The 19,901-nt window shown below is 30.9% G+C and overlaps 11 protein-coding genes across 11 annotated transcripts; 5 read left to right on the top strand and 6 right to left on the bottom strand.

Moving 5' to 3' along the window:
* Positions 1-281: 281 nt before the first annotated feature.
* VPS29 (retromer subunit VPS29) lies at positions 282-1,528 on the top strand (the record flags this gene model as incomplete). The annotated part of the gene is made up of 2 exons (XM_004180800.1): positions 282-329; positions 464-1,528. The coding sequence occupies 2 exons, from the start codon at positions 282-284 to the stop codon at positions 1,526-1,528; spliced, it is 1,113 nt and encodes a 370-aa protein (XP_004180848.1).
* Positions 1,529-2,145: 617 nt separating this feature from the next.
* ARD1 (peptide alpha-N-acetyltransferase complex A subunit ARD1) lies at positions 2,146-2,868 on the bottom strand (the record flags this gene model as incomplete). Its single annotated transcript, XM_004180799.1, has 1 exon — positions 2,146-2,868. One exon carries the CDS (start codon positions 2,866-2,868, stop codon positions 2,146-2,148), a length of 723 nt encoding a protein of 240 aa, XP_004180847.1.
* A 306-nt stretch (positions 2,869-3,174) lies between these two features.
* TRS31 (TRAPP subunit TRS31) lies at positions 3,175-4,005 on the top strand (the record flags this gene model as incomplete). Its single annotated transcript, XM_004180798.1, has 1 exon — positions 3,175-4,005. One exon carries the CDS (start codon positions 3,175-3,177, stop codon positions 4,003-4,005), a length of 831 nt encoding a protein of 276 aa, XP_004180846.1.
* Positions 4,006-4,410: 405 nt separating this feature from the next.
* TBLA0E02700 (uncharacterized protein) lies at positions 4,411-4,959 on the top strand (the record flags this gene model as incomplete). The annotated part of the gene is made up of 1 exon (XM_004180797.1): positions 4,411-4,959. One exon carries the CDS (start codon positions 4,411-4,413, stop codon positions 4,957-4,959), a length of 549 nt encoding a protein of 182 aa, XP_004180845.1.
* Positions 4,960-5,839: 880 nt separating this feature from the next.
* PRP3 (U4/U6-U5 snRNP complex subunit PRP3) lies at positions 5,840-7,192 on the bottom strand (the record flags this gene model as incomplete). The annotated part of the gene is made up of 1 exon (XM_004180796.1): positions 5,840-7,192. One exon carries the CDS (start codon positions 7,190-7,192, stop codon positions 5,840-5,842), a length of 1,353 nt encoding a protein of 450 aa, XP_004180844.1.
* A 302-nt stretch (positions 7,193-7,494) lies between these two features.
* TBLA0E02680 (uncharacterized protein) lies at positions 7,495-8,130 on the bottom strand (the record flags this gene model as incomplete). Its single annotated transcript, XM_004180795.1, has 1 exon — positions 7,495-8,130. One exon carries the CDS (start codon positions 8,128-8,130, stop codon positions 7,495-7,497), a length of 636 nt encoding a protein of 211 aa, XP_004180843.1.
* A 613-nt stretch (positions 8,131-8,743) lies between these two features.
* On the top strand, positions 8,744-9,274 carry SDH5 (succinate dehydrogenase assembly factor SDH5; the record flags this gene model as incomplete). The annotated part of the gene is made up of 1 exon (XM_004180794.1): positions 8,744-9,274. One exon carries the CDS (start codon positions 8,744-8,746, stop codon positions 9,272-9,274), a length of 531 nt encoding a protein of 176 aa, XP_004180842.1.
* Positions 9,275-9,514: 240 nt separating this feature from the next.
* On the bottom strand, positions 9,515-10,435 carry FAD1 (FMN adenylyltransferase; the record flags this gene model as incomplete). Its single annotated transcript, XM_004180793.1, has 1 exon — positions 9,515-10,435. The coding sequence occupies one exon, from the start codon at positions 10,433-10,435 to the stop codon at positions 9,515-9,517; it is 921 nt and encodes a 306-aa protein (XP_004180841.1).
* A 695-nt stretch (positions 10,436-11,130) lies between these two features.
* Positions 11,131-12,312, bottom strand: MTF2 (Mtf2p; the record flags this gene model as incomplete). The annotated part of the gene is made up of 1 exon (XM_004180792.1): positions 11,131-12,312. One exon carries the CDS (start codon positions 12,310-12,312, stop codon positions 11,131-11,133), a length of 1,182 nt encoding a protein of 393 aa, XP_004180840.1.
* Positions 12,313-12,889: 577 nt separating this feature from the next.
* On the bottom strand, positions 12,890-14,977 carry TBLA0E02640 (uncharacterized protein; the record flags this gene model as incomplete). Its single annotated transcript, XM_004180791.1, has 1 exon — positions 12,890-14,977. The coding sequence occupies one exon, from the start codon at positions 14,975-14,977 to the stop codon at positions 12,890-12,892; it is 2,088 nt and encodes a 695-aa protein (XP_004180839.1).
* A 1,702-nt stretch (positions 14,978-16,679) lies between these two features.
* On the top strand, positions 16,680-18,749 carry TBLA0E02630 (uncharacterized protein; the record flags this gene model as incomplete). Its single annotated transcript, XM_004180790.1, has 1 exon — positions 16,680-18,749. The coding sequence occupies one exon, from the start codon at positions 16,680-16,682 to the stop codon at positions 18,747-18,749; it is 2,070 nt and encodes a 689-aa protein (XP_004180838.1).
* Positions 18,750-19,901: the final 1,152 nt, after the last annotated feature.

Here is a 19,901-nt window from a genome sequence, read left to right as displayed (position 1 = left end):
ATTCTGTATCTGGTACAGTTTTTATCTAACTTCCAAATTATTACAGCTTAATAGATGTTTATCGTAAATTTTCTACTTGCTTGTTTAGATTATCTATTAAATTAGCGATTTCCAAAATAGCGACCCTTTTTAAATAAGGCTTGGAAATTAAACGATATGAAATTGCGAGTAACAATGGTAAACATTTATATAAAAAAGAACGAAGAAGCTATCAAAGCTTATTTTACTTCAACAAAGAGGACAAAAATAATCCCAAATTACGGGTATATAGTCAAAAGAATATGTTGATATTAGCTTTAGCAGATGCACATATACCAGATAGAGCGATTGTATGTATTTTAGTATAACAGGGAAACTGATATATTTTCGATCAAATTTTATTTTACTAACTATTACCATAATTTTATTGAGTACTGATGATAAGTATAACTCTAATGCATTATTAAATAAAAAATTTGTCTAGGATTTACCAAGTAAATTTCAAAAACTACTAAATGTTCCAAACAAGATTTCAAAAGTTATTTTATTGGGTAATTGTACCAAATCATACAGCTTTCTAAAATTTGTCCAATCAATAACTCCAAATATAGTACCAGTTCGTGGTGAGTTTGACAATGGTAAAATAATCTTACCATCTAAAGATACCGGATCAATAAACCATTCAAAACAAAGCCAAGAAATACCCATGACTGCAGTATTTGAGCAAGGTGGATTCAGAATTGGCTGTTGTAGCGGTTATACTATTGTACCAAAGAGTGATCCACTATCATTACTAGCATTAGCAAGACAATTAGATGTTGATATAATGTTGTGGGGTGGCACTCACAATGTAGAGGCTTATACATTAGAAGGTAAATTTTTTGTCAATCCAGGTAGCTGCACGGGTGCTTTTAATACTGATTGGCCAATACCTAATGATTTTGAATCAGAATTCATTGATATACCAGAGGCACCCAAAGAAGAAATTAAAAAAGAAGCTAAAGACAACATTACAGATAACACGGATAATGAGGTTACCAATAAAGATTCAGAATTAGACAACAAACAAGATGTTGTAAAACTTGATAGTAGTGAAGAAAAAAATACAGTAACAAAAGCTGCCAAAGATATAACTAATGAATATACGGAAACGAACTTAAGATCTGAAAAATCTTTCACCGTAGATACAGAATCTACTTCAGATGTTGATCAAAAAATAAACCGTAAGGAACAAGATACATCTAAGGAGATTGAAGATACCTCACAAGACTTTGATCAGAACCAAAAAGAAGAATTAGAAAAAGAACCCAAAATGAAGTCAGATAGCGAACAGGACGAAAAAGAAGATGAGATAACCCAAGAAGTTAAGGACAATAAACAGCCAATTACTAAATCTTCTTTCCAAATTTCAGAATTCGATGTCAATGGTGCTAGTTCCCCAAGTTTTGTTCTTTTGGATATACAAGCAAGTGTTTGCACACTATACGTTTATATGCTGTTGGATGGTGAAGTAAAAGTTGATAAGGTTGTATATAAAAAGGATGCATAGGCTATTATCTAGTCTTTTTTATCAAGCACAACCTGCATTTCTGTCATAGTTCAATATATACATGATTTATTATATATCTCGAACCCTAATTAATTATCCTAATAGTGTCGTCCGAAGTGATAGCACCTCTAAGAAAACTATATAAAGAGGATGAAATTCGGAATAAGAAAAAATATAACTTTTGGATACTTTTTGTTCAAATCTTAAGAAGGTAGGAAGTTTTTTCCTATATCTTTACATGATGACGTGAGTGCATTTGGCTCGAGACTATCAGTAATTCGTTAGTCGGTGTGGAAATACTCAAGCTACCTAACTTTTTTGTCTGATTCAGAGATATTTAATAGGAATTTAAAAGAGAAATCAACATATGTAACTGTAACATAAATCGTTAATTAGAAGCTTGTAGAAACCTCTGCTTCGATTCTTAAAATTTGGATAATGAATGGTGGTTTTTAATAAATTTCTTGTACTATGCATATGAGTAACACCATCTGAATTATCTCTAAACAGGTGAGCCGTGGGATTGGTGTTAAGTAGAGATAATAATATAATGCATGCCCAGGGAAAGATTAATTATCCTACTTAAATTTTATTTCTGTCTATATGAAATACTTAGGTCAAACTACAATGTTATCAGTTCCATTACTAATAATGTCAGCCAACAGGTCAGATTGTAAATCATCTTCAGGCTTTTGTTCTGATTTGTTACCACGATGAGCAAAATTGCTTACTTGTAACTCATCTAGGTCTAAGATTTTTTTCATTGCATATGCATCTTCACCATCTTGATAATAACTTTTTTCTACACTCAAAACTTCAAATTCTAAAGTGTCTCTATATAAATGTAAAGCAGCTCTATTTGACTCTCTAACGTGTAGAGAAACATATTCGGCTTGATAAACTTCTCTTAATGCAAATAATGCTTGTCTCATTAATTTTTCAGCAAGACCCATTCTTCTGTAAGTTCTCATGACACTCAAAGATGTTATATGACCGTTCAAGGGTTCATCTTTTTGGTCAGCGTCATCATTCATCTTAGCTAAAACGTAACCAACCAATTTTTCACCAGGTGCTACATAAGTTGGATCAAGTTTAATTATTGCACCCGTTTCGGTATCCTCTAAAGATAATATTTCACTTTCTTTATTTTGTGCCAATTGCTCTTTTTCTTCTTCTAACACCTCAATATCTGTCGTAGTAGCAACAAAGGATGCTTCAGGCCATGATAATATATGATACATATAATATTTTAGCATGTAATTTTCTGGTAAATTATGCAAATTCGCATTTTGCATGCAAATCATATCATTGACAGTAGCCCTTCTAATTGTAATAGCCATTTTTCAATACAATTTCTGTCCTTTTCAAAGTTTGAATTTTTAATTAAACCTTAGTAGTCGTGGATTCTTTTCTTCTATCGCATTAATACATATTTTATTTAAACTGTTACTTTCTTCATTTTTTTTTTGACAGTTCTTTCGGAACCGTGTTGAGCAAAGCCAGATTTAACAAATATGGAAGGCCATTTTATTAAACTAGAATCTTTAATCAGTAAAAAAAAGGGAAAGAGTTTATTAAATGCTCATATTGCCATATAGTAACCAATACAATTCAGAAGATCATTAAGAGTTAATCATAATTTTAAAATGTCTCAGCCAGAACCTCAGAAAATCATCGATCCAAGCAGTTCATCCCATAAAAAAACAGTGAAGAAATTACCAACTCCATTAAATACAAATGCTTCGTCATGCATTTATACACAATCTTTAGCGTTTACAAAAAATAAGGTTTCATTATCAGCTATGGCATTTTTATTCCAAGAAATGGTATCTACTATCTATAAAAACAGCAAAACAATGGCAGAGTTTGAAGCAAAATTAAATAAGCATGGATTTGGCATTGGTGTCAGACTGTTAGAATTATTAAACTTCAGAGCCTCTCTTCCAGTGACAACAAACTCAAGATCTTCTATATTTCCATCATCATCTTCAACTTCTGCACAAAATCCAAGTAATAGCACGGTATCCGCATCAGGGTCTGGAGCTGCAGGAGGGAACTCAGGCTCAGGTTCTACAACAGATCGTCATTCTAATGGTCCAGAATCTCTAACAAGTTTAATTAATACAATGAAAAGACGTGATTTAAAAATACTAGATATCTTACAATTTGTTCATGGTACTGTTTGGGCATATTTATTTGACCATCCAAGTGACGATCTTGTAAAATCATCTGAAAGATCAAATGAATATATGATTGTTGATAACATGCCTGTGTTCACCCAGTTTATTCCAGGTGGTGTATCGTGTGATTTCTACGTATGTGGTATCGTTCAGGGGTTTTTAACGAATGCTGGCTTTCCATGCCGTGTGACACCCCATCGTATGCCACAAGATGGGTTTGACAGAAGAATAGTATACCTAGTTCAATTTGATAAGCAAGTTTTAGAAAGAGAAGGTTTAAGATTCGGCTCAAACTAGTTAAAATTCCAAATTGGACTACTCTGCATGTTGATTAATACATTTTACTTTCTCCAATATTGAATTTAATATTGATTATTCATAATAGAACAAACAAAAATATCGTATTGTATAAACTATTCTAGTTTATTAGTAGCTGGAGTAACACATATTCTTTTATAGATTAATTATTCATATAATCCTTTCCGTTTTATTTTAATTCTGTTTCTTTTTATCAAGTATCAACTTTTTTGTGACATCCTTCAAATCTCAAGCGTCACAAATAATATTGAATTAAAAAAATTATGAACAAAAATTCCACTCTACTTTCAATAAAAGAGTATCATTCAGCTAAAGACTATTCCTGATATTTTTAAAATAGTGATCGAAAATAAAATATCTAATTTTAAATCTGGTAAATATAACATGGCCTCCTCAAATTATAAGAATTTCATTAGAATTCCTAAGAGAAAAAAAGGTCTGCATACTTCATCAGAAACCGATTTATCTAAATCAAAACTCTCTACTTTAGAAAGGATAGTTTTGTCTAAAACCAAAGTATATACACACCAATCTAGCAATTCTTCATATATACAAAATACCACTTTTAGATCACCTCAAAATTACCATAGTGCCTCCTCGAATAATTTAGACAATTTATCCACTATAAAACTTTCAAACCTATTACCTACCCTAGATGATACTCTTAGGTATCCAAGCAATTTAAAAAAGATTCCACCAGTAATACCTAATGAAGAGGTATCTGATATTAGCAGCGATAATTATATCCATTTAAATGAGTTCGACCATAGAAGAGCCAAAACATTGATGGATAACAGAAGAATTGGCTATCAAAACCCGTCATTTTATTGTGAATTTTCAATAAACAGAGATCCACTTTCTTCAATTGAACTAAATCAATTTGCAAGCCATGATTCTAGCAACTTGGTACAAAAAAATTATTCAAAAAGTTAGCTGCTACAACCCAAAAAGAACATTCATTTTTTCATGAACTTAATGTAGAAGCACCTTCTAATTCAAACAGTATATCCATTAAGAACCAATGCACAAAACTAAGTGACTATGACGTTGGTGAAACATTTTACGATAAAAAAGACTTTATCCCAGATGAAAATATAAGATCGTACTTTTATTAATAGTTTACATATTTTTATAGAGGATATTAATGAATTTTTAGCAGCTAGAAGGTCTAAGGTAATGAATATATTGGATGACTTATTAAATCATTTAATTATTTAAAAAGGCTTAAACCTGAAAAAAAAGGTATGATTAAAATATCAAAGCATTGTATATTGAGAAATTAAAATGCTGCAATTTCTTTTAATGAATATCTTCCGCATTCAGCAGTAGAATCAATTGCTTAGAGTATTTGTCTAGTGCATCTTTGTATCTATTTTATTGACTTGTTACAATGGTTTCTTTAAGAACACTTGAGAGACTGATAGTTTTTGGTTTGTAGAAATTTATTTAGAGTTATATATAGACTCTTTTATTTGGGTATTTTAGCGGTATCCTTTTTTAAGTCATTCTAATTTTTATTAGTAAAATACCAACAAAAAAGCCTCATAATATCACTAGATACAAATAATAGATACGCCAACAGATGTATGCTAAAAATCTATCTAAAAGCTACCGAAAATATTCGAAATAATTTTTGTTCCACTTAATGGCCAAGTATTCCAAAAATACCTGAAATTTTACACTTCCCAGAGAAGAAATCAGAAAACTTAGAAATATCTTTCATCTATTATATTCAAACGACAATCCTATTTGTCTAATAAAATTAATGATACTAGCTCTTTTTAGATAGTTCCAATACTCTGAGAGTACACTTTTAGAGTTCCATGCCCGGTGTATCCAGAAAGGACTCAGCATTGGATCGAGAAAGAATTGAAATAAGATGCTCTCTCGAATCACAAACTGTCATAAACCAGCCGTTAAATTTTGATTCCTCTAAGATTCCCTCCCAAGTTTTTATGCAAATATTATCAGTAGGTGTAATTATTTTATTGTCATTGTCCCTATCTTTGAAAGGTTCATTCCATTGTATTCTATTCGTTAATAATTTCTCGAATTTATTACAACTCTTTTCTTTGCCAATTGATATGATAACTCCAGGACCATCTTGACCAATTCGTAGACAGGTACCTTTCAAAGCTAATTGTTTAGAGTTTGTATTGATTTTGTAACGGATTTTTGGGTTCTGTAAGTTTTTGAAATAGAATACCTTACAATAGTAAGAGCTGATATCCATACTATTCTGAAGAGCGTTGGCTTTCCGCCTTTCTACTGCCTCTAAATGCCTCTTTTCATTCTCTTGTAAGTGTTTCTGTTTTCTATCATTAATTTGAGTCTTAACCGTATTTTCCCAAGCAGTTGGGTCAGTGATATTTTGATTATTTTCAAAGACTGCCATCATATTTGATAATTTTACTTTTGGATCTGGCTTGGGATCTAATCCAGACTTTATTCGACTCTCCTTCTCTTCTCTTATGAGTTTTCTATTATTTCTACGTAATTTTTTGGTTTCTAATTTTGTTAAATATAATTTTGGTATCACGACTGATGATTCGCTAGTTGAGTTGGCTTTTGCCGCTATTGGAACAGGATGCTGAATAAATCTTAGAGAAGGATGTAAACCATCTTCATCATCTTCATCACTATCATCGTCTTCGTTTAAATTAGAATAGTCATTTCTATATTTATCTACCAAAGTAAGAGTATCGGAATTAGATGTTTCATTTAGATATGGCTCATCCCACCATTCCACTTTAGGTATTGTTTCTATTGATTTTAAATATTTCTCTTCATTTTTAGTTTGATCAGGTAATTCAGCGTTTTCAATTTTAGTCCTCAGGTCATTTAATCTTTTTCTCTCTAATTCATTTTGCAATTGTAGTTCTAACTTATTTTTTTCTATAGAATCATGAATTATCTTCCTTTTCTTTGCAATCTCATTAAGTTTCTCTCCCTTTTTGAAAAATTTTAGACCTCTATCAAACCTCCTTTGTAATTTATAATCAACAAACTTAGATGAGCTATCTTGTAAGTAAGGATTTTGATTTGAATTTTTAAATTGTTGTTTTACTAAGTTTAAATTATCTGACAGTAATAAAGGATTAATTTCTGTTTGTAGCCCTTTTGCATTGCTATCGTCGCTACCATGTTTATGATTTTTCCCTGGCATTTTTGATGCACTAAGGAGGTCTTGTGATGAGTAAGGCTTTTTATTTCTGATCTCCATATTCTCACTAGATAGCTAAATAGAATGATAGAGGCTATTTTTTAGTAGTAAATTCTCTCTTAATTATCCGATACTTACTATTCCATATCTGTAAAAATGAAAAAAAAAAATAAAAGTTTAATGTCATCTGCGAACAATATAAGTCTATATATCAATACATACAGAATAAATAAAAGATCGAATTTAAGTAGTTTATCATTTCGATTTTAAAAAGTCAACATGAAGTAAAGAATAAAACTAGAAATTTAATATTTCTTATATTTTGACAATTTTAAAGCGGCTTCCTTTTCAATTCTTAAACAAGGGCCAAATCCCTCTAAAAACCCTAGGAAATACCAGCATTTATAATGCTTATATGGAACTCTATAATATTTCAATTTTGGTAATAGAATGAAAAACGTTTCACATATATGGATTAAAAATTCTAAAATCATTATAATGATTAATACTATATCATTATCTAAATATGGAGTAATAACCGAAGGTATTATGGGAATCCAATATAAAAAAGGACGATAGACATAAACTATTGGTGGTAATAAAACACCGAAAATCACCAAAAGCCCTAATGGGTCAATTGGCCATAGAACTTTAGTTATACGTACAGGTGCTACGTTACGATTTTTAGCAGCATCTTCTGCAATTTGAAAGAAGACCTCTTGTTTACTACTGGCTTCTTTTAAATAAGCCGATTCCACTTTGTACATGTTTTGTTTCCATTTAAGAGTCACATAAGAGCTATTTATGTCGAGTAATGTGACGTCTCTTGTATTTATATTAGTACTTTCTGTAATGTCTGTAAATACATGCAGAATATCGATAATAGCCAATTTATGGTACTTGTTAATGAAATTTGTAAGTTCCTTAGCTGAGGTGCCCATAGCTCTACGTTTTGATCTATCCATTCCCTATATTAATGTTTAGAGACTCAAATAGTTTGATAAAGTTAAATAGCTATACCTTCTCTTGTAGGAGCTATCATAGAATAACAGAAAGCCTGCTTGTGCATATATCGAAAGTTCTTTTTTTACTTGTAAATACAGAAATGCTGTAAATCATAAAAACGAAATATTAAACGAATTCGAGAAAAATGGAAATATCGTTAAGAATGCAATCTATACATTCGCATTGTTAGCCCAGAAAAATAAAAATAGTAATGAAAATGTTTCAAGTTTTTTTCAAAAAGACCTTTTCTTCATTCTTTTAGTTTAATTATATCATAAGGCTTCCGCTAATGCCTCAAATACATTTTCCATGGAGAGTAATAAGTTTTTCTACAATTAGATTTAGCTTCCTCCCATAGGTTTAATTTTAAGACTTTGAGTTTTACATTATTCAAGATTTCCCTTGCAAACATCTCCGAGAAGAGTGATACGCCTCTGAACGCTAATAAATATTTGGTTATATATAATTAGTACATAGTTGCAAAACTAACGTATATAGTCAAAGCAAAAGGTTAACAAAGGTGACAACTAGTGATATTACCTGTATTCAATGTTTAAAGCTGTATCAAAGAACTTAAATAGTGGCTTCATGGCTAGCAAAGCAGCCAGAAGCATATGGGCAAGGGGTGCTCAAAACCACACCCTTAATATGAATACCACCGGTACGTATTGGTACTCTTCAGGCACAAATGTCCTGTTGCAGAACAAAAAAAATAATGAGATAGATCAGTCTGACGATGTTTTTAGTAGAATTAGAATAGAGCCAATCCATAGAACTGATGAACCAAGAGATGTTAAGATTGCAAGATTGACCTATCAATCAAGAAAAAGGGGTATCTTAGAAACCGATCTTTTATTATCAAGGTTTGCTAAAAAATATCTTAAAACAATGACAACTGAAGAATTAAATGAATATGATGCACTCTTAAACGAATTAGACTGGGATATATATTATTGGGCGACAAAAAACTTCGACGTAACTCCATTACCAAAAAAATGGGAAAATTCAACAATTTTAAAGAAACTACAAGACTTTAGTGAAAATACAGAAAATGAAATTATTAGAATGCCTGATTTGTAATATCTCTCAATTTCTATGTACATTTTACATTTTCATCATAACGATGACTTTGAGCTCTCCACATCATGTAAATATATATGCATAACAAATAATTTTTTTCTTAAACAAAGTCAGTCATGATATATATAAATATATATAGAAATATAAATATAAAATATAAATATTTGAGATATGGTGGATGTCTTTATTGCTGAAATTGTTAGGCAAGGCACCTTATTAGAGAATTAGAGGATACCGTAGTTAGTCTTTCTTTACAGAGGTCTTTTTAAGACGACCTGCTCTTTCAAGTTTTTCATCTGTTAAGTACCAACCAGGCTTATACTTATTTGAAAAAGTGTCAAGGATAGCCCGGTCGTTAGGATGTATTTCTAATTCCAATTTCTGATTTTCGAATCTATGATTTAATTCCCATTCAAATTCGCTTTTCTTCTCCTCTGTGTTATCTGAGAGTTTCAAATATGGATTTGGTAAAGTATTATTTAATCCTCCTAACGAAGTATAGCCCACACCATATAGTCCGCAAATGGGTTCACCTGAATATAATAAGAAGCTCCAAATATTCGATAGATTCCAATGTAGTATAGGCTGAATTCTCATGAATTCAGGCCATCCTGAATCAGTCTCTTGAATGTATTTTAAATTCTCGCCAAAGGGGTCTGAGTGGCGTATGCCTATAACAATTGCCTTTGTTTCCTGATGCAAACTTAAATAATGTTCAAACGCCATTGCCATACTCATTTTAACAGTATCATTTCTACTTGACTCATATAATGATAAACCATATCTATCAGAAGTATCTTCAACAAATGCCTTAATGGTAGAGAATGTTTCCTCTTGATCAATAAACACTGTTGGCAACTCAAACAGTGGAAATTGATGACTATTTCCCCCATATTGTGAACCTTTAATAGTATTTAAAAAAAACTCCCACAGACAACTTAAATATATTAGCAATAATACTTGGCAATCTTTACCACCGTTATATGAAAATGAAATATCACCATTCAACGGACTCCATCTTGCAAAGGCATCATCCAGTAATTGATGCTTTGTTGTGAGTATTGCTTTCTGTGTTGAAATAATTATGTCTGTATTACCTGGTAAATTTAGGTAAGAAGTAGTTATATTATAGCATATTTCTGCTATTTTTCCTAGTTTCATTTTTTTTTTTTTCGTATTGTCGTATATTCTATGCCTCTGAAATTGATACTACTAGTTAGTTGGAAGTCACAATCGGTATTATTTATCTATTTACAGTATGCTTTTAATAATTTGAGGACAGTAATATAAAATATTTTCTTTTGAGAGAGTTTTTTTTTATTTCTCTAGCTACTAATTGTGCATATTACGCTACCTAAGGCTTACCCAGCAAAGCCATTTATATCGGACCCTTTGCTAAAGGATAACTCAACGAGTTAAGGTGGTAAAAACTGTAAAGTCCAATAAATAATTACTTAAAAAGTTACAAAGCTATGTAAATTTAGTTTAATATATACTCAATAAAACACCAATACAATATAGTAGCACGACTTATTGAAGAGTTTCCTTTTTTTTTTTTTTTTTTTTTTTAAGTCTTAATTTCGTAATGCTATTTTTTCATAGTAATATTTTCCACCTCTATAGCAGCAATACGTATTAGTAAGTTGAGACGTCTAGAGGTAGATAGCAAGTGTCATTATGCTTCCATTGCTTTAATAGTCCAATTTCAAAACTGTTACCTTACATATTCGTTACTAATTTTATAAAATACGATTTATTTACATGAATTACTTAAAATAATCGAAATATGGCTTGAAAATGAAAAACGTATCTATTCAAGGTCCAACTGTACTTTTACTTTCTATGCCATCTAACCTCTATACTAAATTGTTTTTCAATGCGGTAATATATTTTTTTAAATGATCTATTTCTTTGTATGCTTCTTTTGACCATAAAATACCTGACATCAGAATGGGTGGATTGGGTTTTACAACATCTTTAATATCAAGTACTTCTTCACCTACATCTTCAAATATGGAAATTGCGTCTTCCAAAATTTTGATTGTATCTAGATTTCCAACAATACCGTTAAATTTCATTTCTGAAACTAAATTATTCAACTGTGACAGATTTGAATAATTTTGCCACGTTAATTTTAATAGTATATTATAAAAATCAACATTGCAAACATCCAAATACAATGACAAATCAAAAAATCTCTTACAGGTATTGTATATGAATGATATTAATGTATATTGTCTATCATGTGGGTATTGAAATTCAGGTAACTGGAATATTTTAGTAACAATGTAAGGTAGAGTCTTCTTATATGGTTGAGGTATCGTTAAATCATTTTCAGATTTAGATTCAAGATCAGCTTTGATGATTTGAAATAGTTCATCCAAATTATCTTGCGGTATTTGAATATCTTGATTCGGTTTATAATTGGTTAGGGTTTTGTTAAAATATTCTAATAATTCAAAATCATTTGTAATTGTATTCAATAATTTTCTTGTATATGGTTCCATTACTTTGTCCATTCCTTTTTTATAATCTTCTTGAAATTGAATAATCTTCAGAGTGTTTTCTGGTAAATTAAGCTTAAAATTTAAAGGTGGCATTTTCATATCATCGAGTAGCGAGTTAGAAGAAGTAGTTTGTTTTACTTCGTTAAAATTTACTTCTTTTTTACCATCTAAACCCAGAGCACCTCGTATTGTATTTAAAAGTAGTGATTCGGAATTTTCTTCTACTTTATTGTCATTTTTTATAGTAAGTGTATGCTCATCACTAGTTGTGCTCCCATCAAAAATAACTTCCAACTTCTTTGCCCATTCTTTAGATGCAGTCGTTTTGGAATATCTTTTTTCTTCTAGATGCTTCAACACATTATCAAATGTTTCAGTTTCACGAAGTATATCTTTTGGATTTATATTGCTAGTTATTTGTTCTACTTGCTTAGCAGTACTTTTATTTTCTGTTGTAGTAGAGTATTTTATTTTTGTAAATATATTAGTTGCTATTAGAGAACGCCTTATAGGGACCACATTTCTAAGCATTATTCAAAGCTAAAATATTTTTAATATGACTATGTTTGACAGTCTATTTATAATGTATATTCTTCAGTTTGAATTAAGGCGAAATATCTATGTTTTATGTTACTACACTTAACACTTGAATTTTTATAACTTTTGAGGGACGCGAATTGAATTAGGTACAATTGATCCATAGTAACTAGTTACAACTTAAGCTATAAACAATAAAATAAGAACATGTTTGTTCAAAAGGAAAAAGAAAACAAAATCTGCAAATATATATATAAGAACTAAAGTAATAATAAGCAATAGGGATCTTATTTGGTGAGTAAATGTTGCAAAAGTGCAAATATATATTATTAGAGATAAAAACAAATAAACTATGAGTTTATAAAAGGCTAAGATAATGTTAAACATGAGAAAGTCAAAAATATCAATGAAATGGAATGAAATGTCGTTTGTAGGATATGGATGCTGTCTTTTCAATTTAGAAATTTATTTGTATTAATTATTAAATTTCTGATTTTGAGAATGAATATGTGTATTTGAGATATAATGGGTCAAAGGGTATATGAATCTAACATGTATGTAGAAAAGAAAATTAAAACCCCTCTAATGATCTTGTAGCTTTATCGAGTCTTCTTAGACCTTCTTCATAACGTTTAGGATCAAGCATCATATCTGTTGTTAATTTCGACAGCGAGTCAACTAATTTCTCTAAAGCCATTTTTTCTTCTCTTTGCATGCCTAGCTGAGAGAACTCTTTGCCTAATTCAGAGTTTTTTGATACGTCTAGTAATTGTGTTAAGGTACCAAAATCTAATGATTGAAACTCAGCATTTTCTGACTTAATTTTCTTCCTTGACTTAGTTTTCTTTTTAGTCGTCTTTTTAATAGATGTTGTAGAAATTGCAGTTTGGTTAATATCATTGTTTGACGATACAAAACTTATTACATCAGTATCTAGTTGATCATCTTTGCTTGGAAGTAGTGAACTTTCTATACCTGAATGATGATGTGTAATCGTATTATCTCTAGTTAAGCTTGATTCGATTCCCGGGACCTGTGGTAACGGTCTAGACAGATATCCATTATCTATTTCGGGAGATGAATTTGTAGCAACAGTTCCCACTTTATTATGGTTTATATCGTTGTCACTAGTTTGAATTGCTTCTGAGGCAGAATTACTTGTGGCAGAATAGAATGCATCTGATATATTTGTGGTGGCTAAAGAAGTTGGTGTAAAAATTCTGTCCATCGATTTATTCTTAGCTGCAGGCATAATATATATGTCATTTTCACTTGTCGTTAGCAATTCTGATGAGGTTCCTAAGAACACGGTAGATTTTGGCCTTCTTTCACTACGTGGTGGAATGCTTGGATGAATAGGGCTGGCTATATTAGTATCCTCCTCAGTCGAAGCCTTTTGATTCATGCCGCTACAATCAGATAAGGTTTGAACGATATTAGATGTAGATAGTATAGCATCATTGCTTGGTGTTTGTTGTGAAATTTCTTCAGAATACTGAGAAGTAGCATCATTTGATATATAAGATTCTTCATCAACATGAGATTCTTTATCAATAGAGGGCTGGCTATGAAGTACTTCTATATGATTTAAAGAATTACCAAAAATAGAAGGTTCTGATAAATTTAAAGAGGTACTGTAATTAGATTGCTTAGTTGGTTTTAATTGAGCTGAAGTACTTTCACTTAATTTTGAGCTCAATAATGATAGGTTTGACGTGATTCTTTTGCTAGCTGGTAAATTTTTATTTGGAGATGAATGTGTAGAAGAAACAGATTTTGAGCTTGGTGTTCTAATATTTTCATTAGTAAAATCTGGAAGGATATTATTTGACAGTATATATGAAGAAATAATTGGATTTTCAGCCTCGATAGTGGAATTGGTAAGTAAATATGTAGTTTCAGCCCCGATACTAATATCTCTTTTATCGTTATTGCCCTCTGCTTGCTTGGTGTGGGTGCTCGATAAAATCAACTCATTATTATTTTCAATTTTTTGTTCTTTTCCAGTATCTTTATATGTATTTACTTTTTCTTTCTTTATCTCAGACGTTTCTACCAATGATTCATTGCTAGGTCTCGAAAGAATTGCATATTGATGATGAGAGCCATGTTCTGCGTTTGCTACGGTAAAGCTCTCATTTTCACTTGCTGTTTCTAATTCTTTGATAGTATTAGTATTATCTAGACGTTCACTCTCTTCGACTTCTCTTCTGAAGCTATTTCTATTACCAGCATCTGTTGCTAAAGAAGTTCTTGTTGGAAATTTTGGTAAAGAAGGAAGGGCAGGAGCACAGTCGGTTTTATTAATAGTACTTGAACTAGCTCTAGCCTCAAACACTCTTGTTTCAATTGAATTTCTATTCGAGCTATTTTGATCATTTGAACCACTATCATTCTGATGTTGTTTAAAAATATATGATACATTTGCCCTTTCTTCAACTTCACCGGAATACTTCGAAACAGCAGATTTTTGACCTAGTGACTCTAAAGAAAATAATGCTGTTGGAGTGGTTGCCTTTGTCAATTTACCAATGTTTGAGTCATAACCATCCAATGATGGTACGGTCGAGCTTCCAGTTGATGTTTTTGAGGAATGAGTAAAATTATTGCTTGAAATTGAGCCATTGTCATTCGTATCAATGTCATAATTTTGTAGCATTTTTGATAATCTTTCAGTGCTTGCCGAAATTTTTTTATTATTCATGTAAGTATCCATCATAATTTTAGCTATTGACGTTTGGATGCTGAACTTAAAGGAATTTACAATTTGGAAATATTTTTTATTTAAAAAATATGAAATTATTAAGGAGAAAGTATGAGTTCTGTTTGGAGTATACCAAAATGTAAGATGATTGTAATTGCAATTTAGTAAGTGAATTATATGAATGTGTTAGTTGCAATGGCAAAATAATTTAATGTTCTGACTGTAGAAGAAATATTGGAGATTTTTCAAATAACAAAGTCATCTAAAAACAAAAAAAATAAAATAAAGAGAACTCTGATAAATTTTAAGCTAGATCAGAAATAGAATTCTTTTAATTTTAATTTAGCTAGCTCAAGTATAAGTATTTAGTGAATGCTTTGTGCACGTCAAGTTCCTGAAAAGCATCAAGCCATCTTATTTAATCATGAAATTTCCCTATTAGGTTCAAATGTAAATATTAACAAGTTTTTCCAAATATTACGAGTTCGGAAGACTTCCTATTAAGATTAAATTTTCGGGCTTTGAGAATGATGTGAAAAATTCAAATATGATCCCCAGAAATTTACAAGAGAGTATCAATCAATGCTACAAGTAAAATAAAATATCAACTATGATTTTATTTATAATTTTAGCTACTCTCATTCGGTTATAATAGCAATTGTCAACTTACAATTGCGATTATAGCTATGCATAAATACTTCTACCACGTAAGTAAACTAATCCATTTAAACCAAACGTAAAGCTCTGTGGAGACTCCTCATCGACCCCTGTATTCGCAACGTTCAGAGAGATATTAAATCTTGTTCTTATTTCTTCATTGCTGTCAAATACAACTAACTTTTGTAAGCTATTCCTACATTCTCATTTTCCTACTTATATTTCTTTAAGTATATGTGTAAACTATAAAATATTGCCATACAGTTGAACCTCTATGTAAACTTAAGCTATACTATTGCAAATATTATCCAAATCTATAGCAATTTTTATTTTATTTTCATTTTCGTAATTTTTTTCTATCTATGTATGAAATGGTTAGACTTCGGATTATGATTGATTTTAGACAAGGGAGTCATATGTTTCCTTGTATATTCACGTGACCAAAGACGTAACAATTCAAGACGAAAAATAATCATCCTTTAAGGAAAAAAGCCACTAAGGATGTTTTTTACCTTTATAGGGTAAAATTACTATCAGAATAAATAAGAAATGTTCTATTTTAGAATCACATTGTAAGCGGCTAGTGGAGTATTCAATTCTCTGAAGACACTGTATCTGCATCCATGACATTAGGTCTTACCTGCCTCTTAGCCATTTTTTTTTTCAAATTATCGTCATTTCATTTCGAATAACCTAGATTATACGAAATCCCAATTAATTTAAGACAAAACTAATATTCTTAATCACAGTCTTTTTACCTCTAATATAACTGTTTTATAAAGATACCTTACACATTTTTTTTTAATTCTTGTTATTCTTAATTTATAAATAAGGCATTTATATTTGCATTCAATATATTATTTAGAATTCAAAATCAAACAACCTCTAAACTTGATAGGTTTAAACACATTTGAACAGGCTATTGATTCATAATCTCTACTTCTTCAAATACCTCTATAGTATTATTATTTTTAGTTATAAAACTATAACATTCTACAATATGAAAGACAATATTTTTTTATTGATTATATTAGCTTTGTCTAACATAACGAGAGCTGATCCAATTTTATTACCAGAGAAAACTGAAAATTCAAAAAATATTGTTGGCAAAGATAAATTCTTAAAATTAGAGTTCCAAAAATTTTATGCTGATTCTGTTAATGATATACCTCCTAGAGATTATAGTTTTAATAAAAGGGACTCCGTTTTAGATTTAAAAAATTCAAAACCATATATCAAATTGATTAAAAGACATGATGGTTACGAAAAAATTCAAATCATAAATCAGCAATCATTTTACTCTGTCAATTTACAAATTGGTACGCCTGCTCAATCAATTACAGTTTTAGTTGATACCGGATCCTCTGATCTTTGGGTAACAGGTTCAAATAATCCTTATTGTAAGGGGAATAGTGGTAAAGCTATGGAGAATATAGGATTTTTCCCCCCTTCCAAATATGATTCTGAGTTCACTTCAAATTTAGATTCTTCCTCTGAGGAAGACTTGGAAATTTCTTCAGGCACTAACTCTTTAGAGATCAACTCTTCTGATGATGATAATACAGAGGATAGTTCTTTCAATGATTATTATTCAGATGATGAACCTAGTTCAAGTTCAAATCTAGTACGTTGGTTAGAAAGATTAAAATTTTGGAAAATTCATACTGATAAAAATAGAGCAAAAAAAAAAATTGACAATAAGAATAATTTCCCACAAATGAAAATTACACAACCAGAGTTAGGAAAAGCAGAATGGGATCCATTTAGTTGGGAATCGACTACAACAGATACTTCAAGTGGTCTTGGATTTGCCACAAGATCTTCAAGCTCAAGTAGAGCTACGATTAATTGCGATGCTTATGGTACTTTTGATATTGAAAATTCTTCTACATATCAATCAAACCAAACTGGGTTTGCTATTCGATATGCAGATACCTCTTTTGCCTCTGGGGATTGGGGTCGAGATGTTTTAACGTTCTCCGATGGATTAAATGTTACTGGACTTTCATTTGCTGTAGCAAATCAAACAAATTCTACCGTAGGTGTCTTGGGTATAGGTTTACCACAATTGGAAGTCACTTATGCAGGTGTATATCAAACTACAAAGCCTTATACGTATGATAATTTCCCCTTAGTATTGAAAAATTCAGGTGCCATCCATAAAAGTGCTTATTCGTTATATTTAAATAAACAAAGTGCTAAAAATGGGAATGTTTTATTCGGTGCTATAGATCATTCACAATATCAAGGTGATACATTGTATACCATTCCATTAGTAAACTCTGATACTTCATCTGGTTATTCCAAACCTATTGAATTTGACGTCACATTACAAGGGCTTGGTGTTAGTGACAATAGAAATGGTAATTTTACTGTTACTACGACTCAAATTGTAGCGTTATTGGATTCGGGAACAACATTGACTTATTTCCCAAAAGATATGCTAAATCTATTAGCCAAGAGAATAAATGCTTCTTACTCAGAGGCGTTAGGTTATTACGTTATGAATTGTCCAGATTCAAGAGATAATACTCAATTAGTTTTTGATTTTGGTGGGTTCCATATTAAAACTAATTTAACTAATTTTGTTCTATCATCTGCATCAGGTAAATGTGTCCTTGGTTTATTACCCTATAATGGTAACTCTGCAATTTTAGGTGATATCTTTTTAACTCATGCTTATGTTGTTTACAATTTAGATGATTTAGAAATTTCCATGGCACAAGCTAATTTTAACAATGGTAATGATGAAGATATCGAAGTCATCTCATCTACGATCCCAAATGCGGTAAAGGCCCCAGGTTATTCTTATACCTATTCAGTTTCAAAATCTATTGTACCTGGTGGTGACATATTTGTCCCTACTACTTATTCAATTAATCCCATTACAACAAGTTCAGGTCGTGGTGATAAGCTTACTTCTACTCATAAAGATATTATTGTTTCCACTTCTCAAATGAGCAACCGTACTGCCTCTAAGATAAAACATGCAAACAATGCTGCAGGGTTAAGAAATAGTGATGGGTTCTGGACTGTGTTATTCACTTTTATTTGTACTTTGATTATTTGATAGACTACAAGAAAGAAAAAAAAAGATTGCAAACCAAAATGTCATTCAAGACACATTAAATATTGAAAAAAAAACAAAAAAACAATTTAATAAATACTCTTATATATATAATTCTTATATTCTTCTAAAAAAAACCTCTGTGCATAAATAAAAATGTCAGATAGTTTGATTATAAAATCCTAAGGTGTTGTCAGATTTCAGAAATGTAAAACAAGAAACGAGGAATTTTCAATCATTCATTAGATTAGTAAACAATAATTATACTAATAAATATTGACATCTATACAATAACTGAGGCGTAGTATCCAATGAGAGGCAAATGTGATACGTTATGGATGATTTGCATTGCTCATGACTATTAGATGCACCTGTAGTTAGTACAGTAAAAAGAACGCTCTATGTAACTCATTTTATCCAATCATTTATTTGTACAATTTTCTAGCTCAAGGAATTTGAAAGGAAACGTGCATATTAACTTACAATAAGATCAAAAAAGTACTATTAATTAATAAGGCTTATGGATCTTGTTAAGATAAAGTTCCCCACTTGTCTGTTATCATAATCGTTTGCCTGTTCAAGATCAATTTATAGTATAACTAGGCAACCCCCCTCTTGCATATGATTTTCAAATCATATCTTTTCCTTTAACATCTATTATACGAAGATATGGATATATGAATAAGAATAAGAATAAGAATAAGAATAAGAATAATAATTCTATGTTATACATTCTTATCTTTAAAGAGAAGAATGTCGCCGATTTCTAACCACGTGCTGGACCAATCAGTAAATACCTTTTCCATCATATATTACCTTTTTAGTATAATTGCGGGGTATTTCCCCTTTATAACCTCAATTGCACCCCTCAATAAAATTCCGCACCCAAAATATTACCGTTTCTAGAACTCATTTCCTAGGAAACCAACTGTCTTCGGAATTCTTCGTAGCAGAGCTTCTGCAGCTATTATCTGGAAAAGGTGTATACCCTCCGGGTCACAGTCCGGGATTAAGATATTATCTCCTACTGCGCCACATTCTCTGTGTTGCTATGGCTCGAAGTTGTTTCTTTTTTTCTTCCAGAACTGTAGCCGCATCTTACGGCCATATCTAATATTCCCCAATTTGGAAACTCAAATAGGGTCCCTGGGCCCT

The sequence above is a fragment of the Henningerozyma blattae genome, chromosome 5, assembly GCF_000315915.1.
Source record: "Henningerozyma blattae CBS 6284 chromosome 5, complete genome".
Lineage (NCBI taxonomy): Eukaryota > Fungi > Ascomycota > Saccharomycetes > Saccharomycetales > Saccharomycetaceae > Henningerozyma > Henningerozyma blattae.
The sequence above is the reverse complement of the archived record's forward strand: the minus strand, read 5'-3'. Positions and strand labels throughout refer to the sequence as shown.